Below are 18429 nucleotides of genomic sequence, written 5' to 3'. Positions count from 1 at the left end.
CATCTTGAGCCTTTCACTGATGTACATCTTGAGCCTTTCACGCATGTACATCTTGAGGCTTTCACTGATGTACATCTTGAGCCTTTCACTGATGTACATCTTGAGCCTTTCACTGATGTACATCCTGAGGCTTCAACCGATGTACTTCCCAAGCTTTTCACTAATGTACATCTTGAGGCTTTCACCGATGTACATCCTGAGCCTTTCACTGATGTAAATCCGAAGCCTTTCACTGATGTGCATCCTGAGACTTCTACCAATGTACTTCCCAAGCCTTTCACTGATGTACATCCTGAGGCTTTCACTGATGTACATCTTGAGGCTTTCACCAATGTACATCCTGAGCCTTTCACTGATGTACATCCTGAGGCTTTCACTGATGTACATCTTGAGGCTTTCACCAATGTACATCCTGAGGCTTTCACAGATGTACATCCTGAGGCTTTCACTGATGTACATCTTGAGGCTTTCACTGATGTACATCTTGAGGCTTTCACCAATGTACATCCTGAGCCTTTCACTGATGTACATCCTGAGGCTTTCACTGATGTACATCTTGAGGCTTTCACCAATGTACATCCTGAGGCTTTCACAGATGTACATCCTGAGGCTTTCACTGATGTACATCTTGAGGCTTTCACTGATGTACATCCTGAGCCTTTCACTGATGTACATCCTGAGCCTTTCACTGATGTACATCCTGAAGCTTTTACTGATGTACATCTTGAGGCTTTCACCAATGTACATCCTGAGCCTTTCACTGATGTACATCCCGAGCCTTTCACTGATATGCATCCTGAGACTTCTACCGATGTACTTCCCGAGCCTTTCACTGATGTACATCCTGAGGATTTCACTGATGTACATCCTGAAGCTTTCACTGATGTACATCTTGAGGCTTTCACCGATGTACATCCCAAGCCTTTCACTGATGTACATCCCGAGCCTTTCACTGATGTACATCCTGAGGATTTCACTGATGTACATCTTGAGGATTTCACTGATGTACATCCTGAGGCTTTTACCGATGTACATCCCGAGCCTTTCACTGATGTTCATCCTGAGGCTTTTACAATGTACATCTTGAGCCTTTCACTGATGTTCATCCTGAGGCTTCATCCAATGTACTTCCCGAGCCTTTCACTGATGTACATCTTGAGGATTTCACTGATGTACATCCTGAGGCTTTTACCGATGTACATCCCGAGCCTTTCACTGATGTTCATCCTGAGGCTTTTACAATGTACATCCCGAGCCTTTCACTGATGTTCATCCTGAGGCTTCATCCAATGTACTTCCTGAGCCTTTCACTGATGTACATCCTGAGGATTTCACTGACGTACATCCTGAGGCTTTCACTGATGTACATCCCGAGCCTTTCACGGATGTACATCCAGAGCCTTTCACTGATGTACATCCTGAGGCTTCTACCAATGTACTTCCCGAGCCTTTTACTGATGTACATCCTGAGGATTTCACTGATGTACATCTTGAGGCTTTCACTGATGTACATCGCTAAAATGCAAAGTTGTTACACTCAATCTTTCAACACAAATATGTGTCATGCGAATATTCCAAACTGTGATACTGTTCCAAGTTGTATTGAACACAATTCACACATTAGTATGTTCTCAATTTGAACTGCCAAGGTGTATTGTAAAGTAAAATGTCCCTTGAATATTTTAGCACCAATGGAACTGATATCTTTTAAGATTAATGACTCAATACCTGTTGAGAGTAAAAATATGAATATTACAGCGTAAAAATATGAATGTTACATTCTGTAAATATTGATATCTATAGTTTTAGGATCAGGATTAGAATGGTTCATAACTTTAGATTAAAAACTGCTTTATTTTCAGGGACGCAGTGATGAACACCAAATGAAGAAACTTGACAAAAATGTGCAGGAAACCTGTAAAATATTAAGGGGAATAAATGACCCTAACAAACAAAAATGTATTAGAGCTTATGAAACCTGTCATGCACTTGTGGAGTGGCTGCAGACATCAATGACAGGTATGTGTTACATTTTATTATACCCCTACCTAAAAAGACAGGGGTATACAGTTATACCAAGGAATTCCGTCTGTCCTTCTATCCGTCCTCTCTTCCGCGGACATTTTTATGTGCGAGCTATAACTTGAAAACTACCTCATAGATTCTTTTCAAACTTGGTGAACACTTTCTATACCAATAAGAGAGGTTCAGTGCGAAGCTTGATTTCAGTATTAGACTTTTTGAAAAAATAAAGCTATTTTTTGTTGTTTTACTTAAACATTTGTGCAACGTAAAACTACATTGATGGATTCTTTTTAAGTTTAGGGATCAGTTTCCATACTAAGGGAAGAGGTGCAGTACAAAGTTTGTATTTTGATATGTATATTTTCTGAAATAATATGATTTTTTTCAATGTTTTGAACTTCAACATTTGTGTGACCTATAACTTGAAAACTACTTCATGGATTCTTTTCCATTTGAGGGTACAGTTTCTATGACAGGAGAAGAGGTACAGTGCAAGGTTAATTTTGATAAGTGGATTTTCTGAGAAAATATTGCTTTTTCATGTTTTGAACTTAGAAATATGTTTGATTCAAGGTTGGGGGTATTTGTGAGCCCTGTTCACTTGTTGCCTTGTTTTTGTAACATTTCACCAACATTTTACCAAATTTTGATGAACTCATTTAGGAGATAGGTCAGACTAAAAAATCATCCAAATGAGTCCATATTAGCAAGATCACATTGCAAGTACTAATACTGGTTTCCTGATGATAACATGAACAAATATTGATGTTTAACTGGTACTCAAAGAAAAAGAGACCTTGCATTGTTAATATGTGGGTAACCATATACTGTAAAACTTGAAATTAATGCGAGCGTGAATTAAATGCGAATAATGCGAGTGGTTTTTGCTCGCATTATTAAACATCGCATTTATATCAACAATAAGACATTTTGGATAGCAGAAATACCAACTCAGACATACGCTGAAAACAAATAACTATGTATTCCACATCACTGTTTATTTAGCAGCACTTGTAACAAGTATACTCACACGCAAAAGAAACGCGAGTGGTTTTAAGCAAATAGGTAACAAACACGGAACCATAAATTGATACGACATTTAGCATGTAGTGAAGCCTGATGGTGTTATCAATATTTTTTGTTGTATTTTGGAAGCCCCTAGTTAAAACACACCATTTCAATGAATATGTGGGTATCATGCACCCATTTCTCGCGAAATTGAAAATGCACGAACTGTCATGAACTGTAGTTGGTATAAAACTTTGGCCGATTCTTGGACCTACCACTCCTTGGTCAACAATGCCACACCTAACTCAAATTCAGAAAAACCAGGCTATCGGACGTTTGGAAGCTGGAGAAGAGTCTGTCCAATATATTGCCCGTCATTTCAACGTTAACATAACCACAATTTACCGTCTCCTGTATCGATACAATGCTACACAGACCACAGATGACCTTCCTCGGAGCGGTTGTCCTAGGGTCACCACACCTCGACAAGATCGGCAGATTACCCGTCAACACCAGCGACATCCTTTCCTAACTGGAAGTGAAAGTGTTCGACAGACCATAGGAACACATAATCGACACAGAAGCCGGGACACTGTGATCCGACGTCTCCATTCCAACAACCTCAGATGTCCCCGACCAGCACGTTGTCCTGTTCTCTAACCACGGCATCGACAAGCACGACTTCAGTGGGCACAGGGTCATCACAATTGTGACAATTGCGTCATCATGAGTGGAGGCAGGTCATCTTCTCTGAAGAAAGTCGCTCTTGTGTCTCCCATGCATTTGGCAGCGTCGAGGTGATCGTTTCGCTGACTGAAATGTTGTGGAAAAGGATCGATGGGGTGGTCCTCGCGTCATGATATGGGCAGGGATTCGACTTAATGAGAGACTTGGACACGGCGTCACTGCTCAGCGGTATATTGAGCAAGTGATCAGACCACACGCTGTTCCATTTTTTGCACAACATCAACCATACATTTTCCAGCAGGACAACGCTCACCCCATGTGGCCAGAGCTACCATGGCCTTTCTGCAACAACACAACATCCATGCTCTACCGTAGCCAGCCCTCAGCCCTGATCTGAACCCCATCGAACACTTGTTGTATGAGGTTCAAAGGCGTCTGCACAATATGCTCCCAGCTAGTCCCTACAACTGCCGATGAACTACGCACAGCTGCTCTGGATGTGTGCAGGAGGATCCCTAGGGCCTTCACAAATCGTCTGATTCACTCAATGTACTGGAGATGTGTGGCAGTGATCAATGCTAATGGCAGTCACACCAGGTATTGACTGACATTTTGGGTATTGACCCGAAACTGTGTAAAGCCCTTAACATTTGAAAAAAACCAATTATGTCATCTGCCTTTTAATACATTAAACTGTCTTCAGTCAGATTTTTGTCAATCTTGCCCTATTAGTATTTCTTGTCTTTACTGTTGAAAATAAATAACATGTATACTGCATACTCGACTTGCGTTTCTTTTGCGTGTGAGTATATATAAACAATGCCATTCAAACACTAATTACATCCTGTGAATTGTCACTTCTGGGGTCAAGACAAGCGTTCTACTCACTCATGTCATCACTGATGACACCTGTCTTTGCTCTTTGCGACTGCATCAAAAGGCCGACACGAGCCAGCGCGCACGTATTGTTTTAGCTAAAGTACTCTACTCAGCGCTAATAAGCGGTGCTATTTGGTGTGTGATTGGATTAATGTAAGGATGGATTAAGGTGGGGATTCTCCTGTAAACCTGACAAAGGACATTTTGTTTAGATATAAATCCACTGATGCTTGAGAGGAGGGGGTGTCGCATTTTTTGCTAGGGGCCAGCGGTCACATTCTTTTGGAGAGGCATTCATTTCATGTTTTACAGTTTTATTGCTTTTGAAGTTTAAGGGAAAGTGTATTGCCATGTTTTGTGAAATTGAAACTGATGTGAATAGCAACTGTTTTATGTTAATTTCTAATGCTGAATACTCTGTACATAGCCATGAAAAATGTAAATTGATAGGGTTTTAAAAAATTGAAAACGGGAAATTACTATTTCCACAAATAGAGTGATAATATTAGCCAGAAAAAATAATGAATAGGGTAAAAGTTGCTCAGCAGGTACTTTTTAATTGTTCTGATAAAAAGATGCCTATCCAATGATGATGGTATTGATGCTATGGTGACATATTTGAGTCTTCAGATGGGCATCTTTGAGTCACCAGATAAGTTAAAATGAGATCTGAATGTAAAATGGCACCATTTATATTATTTGATCTGTATACAGAAACCAAACTCTATTTTACCATTTACCAAACATTTATTCAACAGACTATATTTGCCAGTTTAAAAAAAATTCAAACCATGTAATACTATTCAATATACATTCTCATCCTGTACATTGATAAACTTGTGAATGATATTGTAAACACTGATTGTAGTGGTATTTTTGTAGACAAAGTTTTACAGGCATAATCAATTTTGTTATTTGTGGATGAGGTTGCAATATTTGCAGATAATGTTAAATTTGGCAGAAAAAGATAGATGTTTTATATAAATATTGTGCTAAGTGGGTAGTATCTATAAATACTAACAAAACTAGTTGTTAGGGCCAGAAAGACTTGGAAGTAGTATCATACTACAAATAAGTCTTGCAAATCCTCTACCTCTATTACATCTTTGCCATAAATCCTGTATTTTGGCTTCAGTCACACTAACCAAATAAATTCAAAATACCAATACGGTCACTCGGAGGTGGAAGCGGAATTTTATGAAGACATTATTAAATCAGACTGACGACTCACTCCAGCATGATTATACGCAGGGATATACTTTTGTGGAACTCATAAAGGATTTATACCATCTAACGCCTGTACTCCAACCTCCTATGACAGAAAATTCGCCAGCTAAGATGCCAGTGTATGGGGGATGTCATGCTCCTACATCATCTCAACACATCAACCAGACATTGCCTTGGCTTAGTAGACCAGCTGTCGGAAAGTCTACTCAATCTCAGGAAAGTCTACTCAAGCTTCACAGATTAAGGATATGTCCTCGGTATCCAGATATTATATGGACACTGGCGCTTATATCAACTGGTTTGTTGTCGGAATCATTCGAACCATTACAGACATCATATGAAGGCATACCTGGACAGACTCCTATGACTATTAGGATAGATTAAGTCGGATTCATCCACAGCCTGCTAGATACCATAGTCAGAATGCAGGAAGACTTACTCTCCACCCAAGTCTGGATATCTCCACAGCTACCGGTATTATGGATCAACAACTACTAGCAGAGATTCGTTCAAGAGCTGTTTCCAGCCTAACCAACAAGCTGATAATGTCACAACCAATTTCTGCTTCAAAGACAAATACGGACAAATTGGGACATGATGAAGTCAGACAAGATACAACGGAATGATTCCAAGCATCAACTATCAGCCTAGCTGCCAAGGCACATGGATCTTCCCATCCCCAGAAACGTCCCTGGGATCAGAAGGACTCATCATATAAACAGCCTCCCAAGAATAAGTTTGTCCCCTCTGAGGAGGATTCATTCCAACCATGTCGGAGGTACGACAAGCGTCAGTCTTCTCAGGAATCTTTTCATCAGTCTGACTACAAGAAACAAAGATCCTATCGCCGGGGCAGATCTTGGGACTACAATTTATGCCTACTGTCTTTCAACTGACATAATACTGACTCTGGGGCCAGTGGGAGGGTGTCTTCTGTCATACACCGAAAATTGGAAGCAGATTACGCCCGACCGCTGTCGTGGCTCACAGATACAAACTGCATTTCAAGAAACATCCTATCTTGAAATCTCAAGCCGTCGGACGCAGATTTCATGTAGTCAGAGCCAAGCCGGCGGCAGCAGATCTGTCCGTCAGGAAAGAAGCAAGCCATTCAGAGACTAGCGGAGACCAATAAGAGCAAAGCTTAAATTTTTCAGGTATTCCTAGTTCCAAAGAAGAGTACGACAGACATGAGAATGATAAGCGACCTAAAGACCCTCAACTGGGTCATCGTTCACAACACCAGACCAGTCATCACTTTTTTCATGGGGATCAACTTGCCCCTACACTGGCGACATCACAGTTCCTACTCAGAACTCGGATACACCTCTGGTCTGTCAACCACAGGGTTTACAGAGGATTGGCTGTGTGTGGAGCTTGAACCTAGTCGACTCAGCATACGTGATTACAGTTTACTGCACAGGAAGAATTACATGTCATGTGTCAAGGCTGACTGTAAACATCTGTGATAGTAATTAGGTCAACTGACCTAGTGGGATCCATGCAGTATAATTGTACAGACTGATTTACATGATTGCTTATGCATAACACTGCAACCACTCGACCATACACTGTCGCTGTACATCATGTAGCCGATTCACAAACTACAGTCGACAGCCGAGGCCTGCTTGCACCGTGAACAAGACACCACTCGTCATCGTCCCAAGATATAACAATGGGAATGCTTATGGAAAGCCCAAGGCTTGGAAACGATTCGCACGGTACAATCTTTCAGACCAAGGATTTCTTTGAATTCAACCTGTCCTACGCAATACATTGTTGAATCCTTCCCACAAACGCTTCTTGGCACAGAACGTCTACCGGGTATTTGGCATTGGTTGTCTGAAAACACAGTTTTCCATGTTTCATCATGTCCCGACAAGGGCGGAGACTTGACTGAAGTGGATGAGCTGACTCCATCAGTTATTGGATGGAAGCGAGACATATTCACCTGCAAGAACCATCAACTCCGGTTTATGTCAGCCCAGTTCCCGTCCCAAGGGCTCACCAGATTGATGCGCTATTGATGGAGTGGGTGGATCTATTTGCATAGGCATTCCCAACATGGTCTCTCCTAGACAAGGTCATCCGGACGGTGGAGGAGATGGATTGCATGATAATCCTGATAGCACCAATCTAGGCCAGCAGAATGGGGTTCCCCAGATTATTAAGTGACAACCGGGAGTGACGTCAGCACCGGTAATAGTTTCAGAGGAAATTACCTCAATGAGGGTTTAGAATCAGTGAATAATGGTTTCCAGAAGAGGATTACTGTCAATTACACAGGGAGTTACTAGAGGCAGATCCCGCTGGGTCCCCCTGGTATATTCTGGCAAAGATGTAATAGAGGTAGAGTATTCGCATGAATTATCGAACAATAGTTATCATTGTTAATACCGTATTTTCTTGAGTATAGTGCGCACTTTTTGAAAAAAACACAGCTGTGTAGAAGGGGGTGCGCATTATACACGAATTAATGAGTTTTGATGTTTTTTCCCCAATGGAAAGACATTACCGTGAGCACGTAACACCGGAAATACCATGTCAACAAATCCATACTGAAGTACGCAAATTAGTCAAATTAGAGTTCTTTGTATATCTGGACTTACGTTTGTAACTTATTTTATTAATTTTATTCAAAATTCCATTCCACAACTCACCGTTATTAACAGCAACCACGGTCAGATTACCGCTATTGACGCCTTGAAATGATCTTTAGTTGACAGAGAATGGATACAAATATCATAAATGCCATACTGTGACTCGTTAAAAGTCATATATTTGTTTTTGTTGGTTGATTCTATGTCAACACGTAATTGTCGAGATCGCGCGATCACGTGCACGGGAGCCTTGACAGTGACTGGTCAGACTGGTTCCATGTAAAAAATAATACCCGGCAATAGCGATCAGCTGCTCCGCTTAGGGCTAATATTATTTTAAATATGTTTAGTAAAAGCTGCATCTAGATTAATAAGATATTGGAATATATTATTCCTGATAAAAAATAGTTTCAGATACAATTTTTGCTGATCCTTGCATTAAAATCCTGTAAAGTTATATCATTGGGTGTGTCTTGACTGAATCACCGGTAGATTCCAAGATAACGTGTGTATGGCTGTCCGGCTTAGTTTACGAAAAAATACACAAGGTAATCTTTATCCCTGGATATAAAACAATGCCTAGCAGAACAAAAAATACAATTTAAACGGTAAATCAACATGTCTGGTGATTTTTTATCTCAAATTTCGAATTTGTACTGACCAATTTTTAAGTTTCTTATCACCTGTTCATTTGCAGGACTTCGCTGAAGGGGTACATCTGCAGTGTAATTTTATTTTCTGCGCTTGGTATTCAAATTTTTTTCTTTCAAAAATATTGAATCCACCAGAGGGGGTTGCGCACTATACTCAAGAAAATACGGTTATTCTAAGAATACTACCTCTATTACATCAGAAGTACTCCCACCCACCTCCCCAATTCCTCTATCCCTAGTGGTTAGATGGGGGAAAAGAAGTGAGATTCCTGCCTTTATGCACATCAGAGCTTGGGTTGCTATTGTGCTATATGGGGAACAACTAATTGTGTGATTGACAGTAAAGAGGACGTCTGTTAAAAATCTTAAAATTTTAGTTAGCCAAAATACAGGATATATGGCAAAGATGTAATAGAGGTAGTATTCTTAGATTTATTAACAATGATAACTATTGTTCGATGTTTGTAAAACTTCTAGGAATAACACATGGACAGTCTATTGAACTGCTTTTTATAACACAATGGGACAGCTTGAAGTTGCTCTCTGTGATATAACATAATACCCACAGTGGACTAATGTAAGTACTGCTCGAGGGAATAATAAGTTATGATAAGATAAAGATCGTCATGTTATATCTGATGGATATTATAGTGTATGCACTCTCAAGGGGATCGGGTGGTCAGACCCACTGACTTGGTTGATGCATGTCATCATATCCAAATTGCATGGATCGATGATGTCAATCACTGGATTGTCTGGTCCAGACTCAATTATTTACAGACCATTAACATGTAGCTGGAATATTGCTGAGTGCGGCCTTAAACAACAAACAATCAAACAATAATTCCTGTGAATCCTTAACCTCTATTACATCATAGCCATAAATCCTGTATTTTGTCTGCAAACACACTATTACTAAATCTTCAGATTTTCAACAGAAGTCCTCTTCACTGTCAACTACACACAGCTAGTTGTTCCCCTAATAGTACATGTAGCTTCTCAGCTCTTCTTTCACTTCTTTCCTGTGTGTGCTAGAGTCAACACCTGTTGTTTTTTTGTCTTCTAGCACCTGGTATAAGGTAGTCACAAGTGTTTTATTAATTTCTTCAGAAATAATATTACAATCTACGTGAGTACACTAGGGTTTTTTTTTTTTGTGTATTTCTCACAATGGCATCCTCCTCTCCCAGCTGACATGCCAGAAGTGTGGCCAGTTCATCATAACTGGAGATCCACATAACTTCTGTTGGAAGTGTAGGGAGACTTCATGTTCGGCAGAGGCGAGATATGACTGTGTTCCCCCCGTGTCAAAGTCCTTCGTCATGAAGTTAGACGCCTCCATACTGAAGGCGAAGTGCATGAAATAGCATGCTCAGAGGTAGACCAGCTGAAGAAGTGGCAGGCTCAGAAGTCTTCCCCGAGCCATCAAAGAAACCATACAGCTCCCGAACGGACCGCACAAACAGATCTGAATTGTCTGCGACAGTCACAAGTGCAAACTGGTCACCATGGCTTGTTCCCCAGCCAAGAGGCCAGACGGGGTTAAGCAATCATCAAGCCTAGGTTATCAACGAAGTCCAGCACACCCAGATCTCGAGACGACCAGGGTAGTAGCAAGAACGCCTTAACCCCCAGCACAGACCGACACAAATCGTCAGCCGACACGAAACAGTCAAGCCGGTCACCAGGTGACTCCTGCAAGGGCTCCCCGGGCACAGTTAGATAAGCCAACGGTTCCCGCACAGACCACGGACAGCACGATGAGAGAGCGCAGTCATTTGTCACCAGGCCAGCCGTCCAGGTCACAGTATACCAGACACACTTCGTCTTTGTCATCCCACATCCACTGTATTTTACCTGGCCAAATTACACCTCCAGGATCCTAGACTGAATGAGAGACACCATGCAGAAGCTCAGTCATGATGATTGACTTCCACTCCCGACTATGAGGAAGAAGCTGTATGAGACGCATGCATCGCCGTTTCCGGAGTCACCATCAACTTCCGATCTATGTCAGCCGGGTCCCAGATCCGAGAGTTCTCCAGATAGATGCACAATCCATGTATTGGACAGGAATGTTTGCCTATGCGTTCCCTCCATGGTCTCTCCTAGACCAGGTGATACAGAAATTAGAAGTGACAGTCATCCTCATTGCTACAATTTGGCCAAGCAGGACATAGTATCCCAGACTACTATCGCTCCTGATGGGCGAGCCACTCACTCTTCCACTTCGCAAAGATCTCCTGTGTCATCCCAGGTTGAGCCTACTTTACTCTAATTTTCCCAGCCTCCATCTCACCGCCAGGAAAGTATCTTGCAGAGAATGCAGGCCTCCAGGTATGACAACAGATGGAACAAATTTGTCCAGTGGAGACACAGATGTGGTCTTATTAATGTCACAGGACATTCCCATTGTTGCGAATTTCTTCCTACACCTACGACTGGATAATAACTTCTGACATGGGACCATTGAAGGATATATATGATCGGAACACAGCTAGACTTATGCGATCATTCAGCCTAGAGGATATTCGCATTCCCCGGATCTTCCCAAAAGGGAATTTATCAGTCATCCTGACTGCCTTACAAGCCACTCCATATGAACCTCTTGGAAACGCTACCCTTCTCTACCTCTATTACATCAGGAAGTACTACCGCCCACCTCCCCAATTCATCTGCCTCCAGTGGAGATGTTTTGGAAAGAAGTGACGTTTTTCCAGCCTTTTTGCACAGAAGAGCTGACGCTACATGTGCTATTAGGGGAACAACTAGTTGTGTGTAGTTGACAGTGAAGAGGACTTCTGTTGAAAATCTGAAGATTTAGTAATAGTGTGCCTGCAGCCAAAATACAGTGTTTAGGGCTATGATGTAATAGAGGTAGTATATCTTAGAATTATTAACAATAATAACTATTGTTTGATGATAAAATTTTAAGCCTTATGGAGCTGGAGTAAAATGGAATACTGCTCTTATGCAGTGGAAAACATTCTATCAAACTTGATAGGGATTTAGCAAATACACTTGGGTTTACAAAGAGAAGTGATGCCCAACACAACAGTGGCTAGAGTTAAATTAGGTTCCCCTATATCAAGAGCTGTGCATCCATCTTGATCAGATTTGTACAACAGATAATATTCAAATCTACTAAGAGCTATACCAAAGATGGAAAAATACAATAGTGGTAGAACAGAATCTTTCTCATTATTACAGTATAGGAAATTAAGACAGGGTATTGTTACAGAGCTCAAAGTTTCTGTATTAGATATAAAACATCAACCTGTACATACAGGATATTTAAGCGTGTCACTTCATATTAGAAATAATGGTTGATTCTGAAGGTCAGGGAAAGCATCACCTTAGGCAATTTAAGGCAATTGCACTTTCTCATCTTGGAGACACAGGAGGATTTGTTAAACCCTGTATTGAAGGCAAGTTATATGCTTTGCACTTACAAGATAATGTACACAGACAGAAAGAAGTTGTATTTACAGCACCCAATGTTGCAGCACCTAATCTAGGAGATTTAAAAGATGTTGAGGTTCGAGGCTCCAGTAATAACACCTTGTACAATCTTGTCCACACTGGTGATAATAAATGGATTATGCTCGAAACATATATCGACTGGCTCCCAAACATCATTATTAAACCACCATATATCATCATCACATATAAAATAATGAATAGTGGAAATATACTGGGGGCATATATTCCATCAAAACGAGAGAGTGTGTTCGCTGCTCCACTACTGGAGAAACCAGGTCATATGTTAATGAATCATCCAGCATTCAAAGCTATTAGCATAAATTTGGTTACTGCATTCGCTGGTGTATTAAATAACTTGAGGGCTATGCCTTACTTACTTACACTGGAGATTTTACGTGCGCTTTCCGAATCTAGCATATTTTGCACACGGGCCCGACCGGGCCATTTAGTGTATTTCCGAAAAGGGAAAAGAATAATTGGCAACCCAGGGGGAGAATTTATTGGCTATGCCTGTTGGCTCTACCCTTTATAAAGAAGTCTTGTTTGGGGATGCTCGATAAAATTTCCTCTCTGTATTACCGGTGTAAGCTGCCAAAATTTACCCCCCTTCTGAGTATACCTAAGTCTTAAATGGGGTAAAAACCATGAGCATCAAACATGCTTTCAAGTCTTGAAGGTGTGAGTTGTCATAGCGACTGATTTACGACACCCATTGTCTGAAGAACATTTAATTGCAAAGGCTCATTACCCTGGAGCCATGACATCTATATGCCTTGAAACACTTAATTGCTGTTATTTATAAGATACTAATCCTAATTGTTAATCCCCATTTTTGTGTACATCGACCGTCTGCCATCCTGCTGATGAATTACTGTTTACATTTATATTTATTACTTACTAAATGTCAGGTGACCTTGGCTATATAAGCCTTGGTCCAGAGAGATTGAGAGTCTCCCTCAGTGGACTACAAGCCCTCAAAAATAAAAAAAATAAAAAAACGCCCCAAACTAATAAATCAAATACATGTACTCAATAGCTCAAACAACTTAACTAAAGAAGGTAAACAAATAGAGTTCATTTGGATCCCCGCCCACGTAGGAATCTTTGGAAATGAAAAGGCAGATAAAGCAGCAAAATTATCCCTTAAACTCCCAGAAATAAGCTTAAACTTACCCAGCTCAAAATCAGAAATCAAAAGTGTCACTAAACAAAAAATCAACAAAAAAATTGCAAAATATGTACCAAAACTCAAATAGCCAAATCAGGAAAGTACTCAAAAAGAACCCTTGATAAACCAAAAATACTACACCCATCCAAAAAAATCGACAGAATAATTACTAAACTACAAACAGGCCGCACCAAACTAAATAATCACCGTAAAATAGCTAATCTACACACAACAGGAAACTGCCCACATTGCAAACAACAAGAAACACCAGAACACGTACTCATTCACTGCACACACTGCTAAACACACCGAACAACACTACAGACCACCCTAAATCTTAAAACCGGACTTACACTAGAATCAATCCTAAATCCACAAAATAAATTAGAAAAATTCAAAGCCTTAGGCATATACCTAATTAAAACAGGACTAATTAGTCGCATTTAAACCCCAAATAAAATATTAAAACCAAAACTACCTTATCAAACAACCACCCAACACACGCAGCTCCCTTAGTTCGTCCCCCACCCACTCTTGGCATTCTTTCCAAATCTCAAAATTTCAAAATTACTATATAAGCAACCCGTAAAGCCCCCCCTCACTTTTCCCCTTTTTGGAAACACATTAAATGGCCTGGCCAGGCCCGTGTGCGACATACGCTTGCAGTCGGAAAGCGCACGTTAAATTTCCAATATAAGTAAGTAAGTAAGAGATTGAGAAGATTAAGCTCCCTCTTGGGTTGCACACACCACTTTCGCCCCTTTCGGAAACACATTAAATGGCCTGGCCGGGCCCGTGTGCGAAATACGCATCAGTCGGAAAGCGCATGTTAAATCTCCAAAGTAAGTAGGTAAGTAAGTGAGATTGAGAAGAAGGAAAAAAGAAAGGTCTTACCCTTAGCCTAGCTAGGGTTAAGCTGGGTGCTCCGGGGCACCTAGACAACAACTACTACCACTATGTGCTCACCTGGCTCATAGTGTCTTTTGTATGTATATATCTACATGAATAAAGTAAAACTGTATATACCACAAGCCATCGTCTCCAAGTTGTCACTTCCTACTGAGAACCATACGTCGGCCCCTTGCATATACAAGAATGCGAATTATTCATTTATCAATGTCGGACCAACACGCGTTGTTAGAGTATTTGAACTGTATGGAACATTTAACTCACTAAGATATTTTTGCCCTATAATATACATCTAATAAGGTTGATGTATAGCCTCAAGACTTTGTCAGTGAACCATTTAAAGACTCTTGAATATTATATATATTTATAATATGGGGTTATATCCTGCGGTCGATGAAGTATTTGAAAAGACGGATACTGTTGATGGGTTTCGATAATATCAAATAACTGAAGTAAAACATCAACTAGAGAAGGAGCATGATTCTCGAATAGTATTATGTAAAATGTATCGCAGAGCTGTAAATGTCCTTGATGAAGTTGACACTGCACTTATAGCAAATAGCAAGGGGCTTGGTGCAGCTGGTGTTGGTTTATTATCAACTATAATTGCTACGCCTATCGTACTTGGAATGGAAGTAGCAGCTGGAGTCTCTGGACTGAAAGGAATAGCTCTTAAACTTATTTCTTGCCAGATGCAAAAGAAAGCATTAAAACATAATAGTGTCCGTGTGCTGGCTGAATCGCATTGACAATTATATCTCAACAGCACTAACTGATTGCAAGATATCTGAGGAAAAGTTTTGTTTAGTGTTGTCAGAATTCACCAAATACAACATAATGAAACAGGACATTTGGTCAAATTCTCATAGGACCAGTGGGATTTGTGAAGACAAGAATAAAAAGTTTAGGACAGGGGAGACAACAAGCACACCAAGTATTCAGTGCCAAAACCAGAAAACTCGTGGGAGATTAAGAATAAATTGTTTCCTCAATATAGGATGGCATCTTGATAAACATCATTGATAAAACTTAAGACCTCCATGGAATCATTGCCAGGACCTGGAACTGGTCCAGGAAGGGGTTGTCCTGTACCCCTATCGTCTATAGTACTGCTATGTTGAAAATTTACACTACTTATATCATTGCTCATCCACTTTTATTCAAAATGTAATGACACGTTTAGTTATAGGTAGGATTCAAACACATATGTTCCGATTTTCTCAAAATGCATTTTTGGCTCTGTAAACATCACTGAAATTGCCGGACAAGGAAGCTGAACTTTGGCATGTCTGTTTTTCCTCATGATGACTTAATATAGTTTCTTTAAGTCCACAGTATTTATGCAGAAACACTGACAGTAACTATTGTTTAAACTATTGACTACTTACCCAGGTGCCCCACAGTTCATTGGAACTATTCAGTATATTTTTTCAAATGTAATTTATAAACAATTTATATGGAAACATAAATCAAATTCAGTCAAATGAGTCTCATTTCAAGATGATTAGGTTTACAGACTTTAATGAATTTGGCTCTAATTCAACTTGCAAACATGTAATTTGTAAGTTCCTTTCTGGTTAAATCAGTTGCCAAATTGGTCAGTCAGTATCAGTGAAATATGTGGTCAAATGTCAGCTTGGCCTGATATGTGGTAGTTTCTTATGGACTGAAAACAATTTCAACTTGTTATTGGACAAAAAGTAAAAGACAAAGTCAAATTCAGTAGTTCAGTATTGAGAAGGTCAGAACCAATACATACCCACAGTTGAGCACAAATCTAGAATGTTGGTTGTAATGAGCAATTAAATACACATTTTATACATGTACAGTTTTCTTTGGGTAAGGATTTGATAGCAAAGAATGATATGGGATTTAAATTTATTTTTGTTGAAAAATATTTAGGTGGCGTGAAGGAACTGAAGGTGTTTGTCGACCTGGCTTACATCTCAGCTGGAGAGGAACCAATGGAGATACACAAAGTCAACTGTTTCCACTCAGCAACAACTGGATATGCTCCACTGATCTTTAACACACCACAGACTGCAGACTATGCCACTTTCCTCGAGAACTGTAAAGCTGTTTTGCGGGAACTTGAAACAGACACAAAACTCCCAGACAAATTGGTAAGTTTGCAATCATTTATGGTTGTAGGTGATTCTTTGGTCCAAAATTGTGTTACACAACAATTGGTAACGTCATCGTAAGGGTGTTCAGGAGTTATGAGCCATGATTCTTTGAAGGATGACTCACATATGTATTGTCTTAATTCTGTAGTGTCATCATCTCATTTATTGTATGAATTATTGATATTTGTAACCTTTATTGGGTTCAACTTTTTTAAAGCTTAGAAAATTTCTTAACTGAAAATAGATAGGTCCATGGTTAAATCTCACGACAGAGGTTACTCTTATTGAAGTGAATGTGATTAGATATTCAAGAGGACAACTGTCATCTTTGTAGATGTTTTAGCTCTCCTGACTGACAGTAAAGGGAGCTTATATCCTAAGTGTGTGAATGTCAGATCTAGCGGTGAAGTTCATGCAATATTTGGCCCTCACTCTATGAATGTTCATATTCCATTGAACTCACACAAATTGAATGTCAATGTCCCTATTTTGTACCTTGAAGGATGTATACACATTTTTATTTAATATGTGTCTTCTTGTTTTCACTGACAGCCATACCAGCTGTTTCGGTGAGGACAAAATGTTCTCAAAATGAGAGATGACATAAGTGTGACAAATTGTTCGACAGTAACATCTTTTCTTGTTTGGTTACAACAAATAGATTTAATCAAATAATATTGCCATTAAATGAGAAATATCTGTTCATAACTACCTCTAAGTCAGTCACTGTGACAGTGTGTCACAATACATATACATGTACTTCATGTACAGGACATCAAAATGGCCAACATTGTCAATCTGACAGGAGATTTCCAAAGTGGTCAGTGAACCTGTGGGGATTAGGTGTTTGTCATCATTGATCAATTGCCTACTCCTTCAGAGGTGATTATAAAGATGTGTTGACTAGATATAGAATTAAATTTATAGATTGCTGTAGAGTTTTGATGACTGTCTCTGTCAGTCCAGGCATGGTTGGAGTCGATATTTTGGATGTGCATTACTTCATTTTGTTCACTAGAAACGGTCGTAGTGAGGATATTTGATCAAACACAGACTTTTTCCAATGTATGCAAAAACGTTGAGTTTTAAGTTTAAAGTATCTAAGGTCTTTTTCTTATTAGTTGTTTCATGGATTTTTTCCTCAAGACCTGAAATTGGTGGTTAAAATGAAAAAAATAAAATTTTAAACTTATCCTATCTCACACTATGCATTTCTTCCTTTTTTCTTTGGAAACCACCTTAAACAAAGTTTGCAGCTTCTGAAACCATTTTGCCAGAACACCCCTTGCATCGCCATGGTCACCACATAAACTCATGCACCGTGACATAAGTGGCTTGATCACCTGACACTTTATGACACATCATTCTTTTTCCCTTCCCCTCCAAGTGGAGACGTGTTATCAGTAGAGAATAAATTTTTTGTTTCCTCTTGTATATTTTCAACATCTACACCCTGAGATTGATCAGAGTAATTATGCCCATCCTGTAAAAGTGTTGCTACATTTTACACCTTGCGATCCACATGAATTTTGTGGCTACTGGTCATTGCTGTTCCTGATGAGCACATCTCTCGGAGGAAGCCTTCCAACAACTATTTGCGTATATGTCAGACACGCTATGTCGATCAAAGTAATATATGCAGAACACGGACTGCCTTTATTTCT

At 39.9% G+C, this 18429-nt stretch overlaps 1 protein-coding gene across 1 annotated transcript in view; it reads left to right on the top strand.

Annotated features, from left to right (window-relative positions):
- The window catches only part of LOC139473602 (E3 ubiquitin-protein ligase rnf213-alpha-like), a 351622-nt gene that overhangs the window by 146017 nt on the left and 187176 nt on the right, over positions 1-18429 (top strand). Inside the window, exons 17-18 of the mRNA XM_071256275.1 lie at positions 1863-2019; positions 16542-16762. Coding sequence (XP_071112376.1) covers positions 1863-2019; positions 16542-16762 — 378 coding nt within the window. The remainder of the gene's footprint in view (positions 1-1862; positions 2020-16541; positions 16763-18429) is intronic.

The sequence above is a fragment of the Haliotis cracherodii genome, unplaced genomic scaffold, assembly GCF_022045235.1.
Source record: "Haliotis cracherodii isolate W230 unplaced genomic scaffold, xgHalCrac1.p SCAF_3, whole genome shotgun sequence".
Lineage (NCBI taxonomy): Eukaryota > Metazoa > Mollusca > Gastropoda > Lepetellida > Haliotidae > Haliotis > Haliotis cracherodii.
The sequence above is the reverse complement of the archived record's forward strand: the minus strand, read 5'-3'. Positions and strand labels throughout refer to the sequence as shown.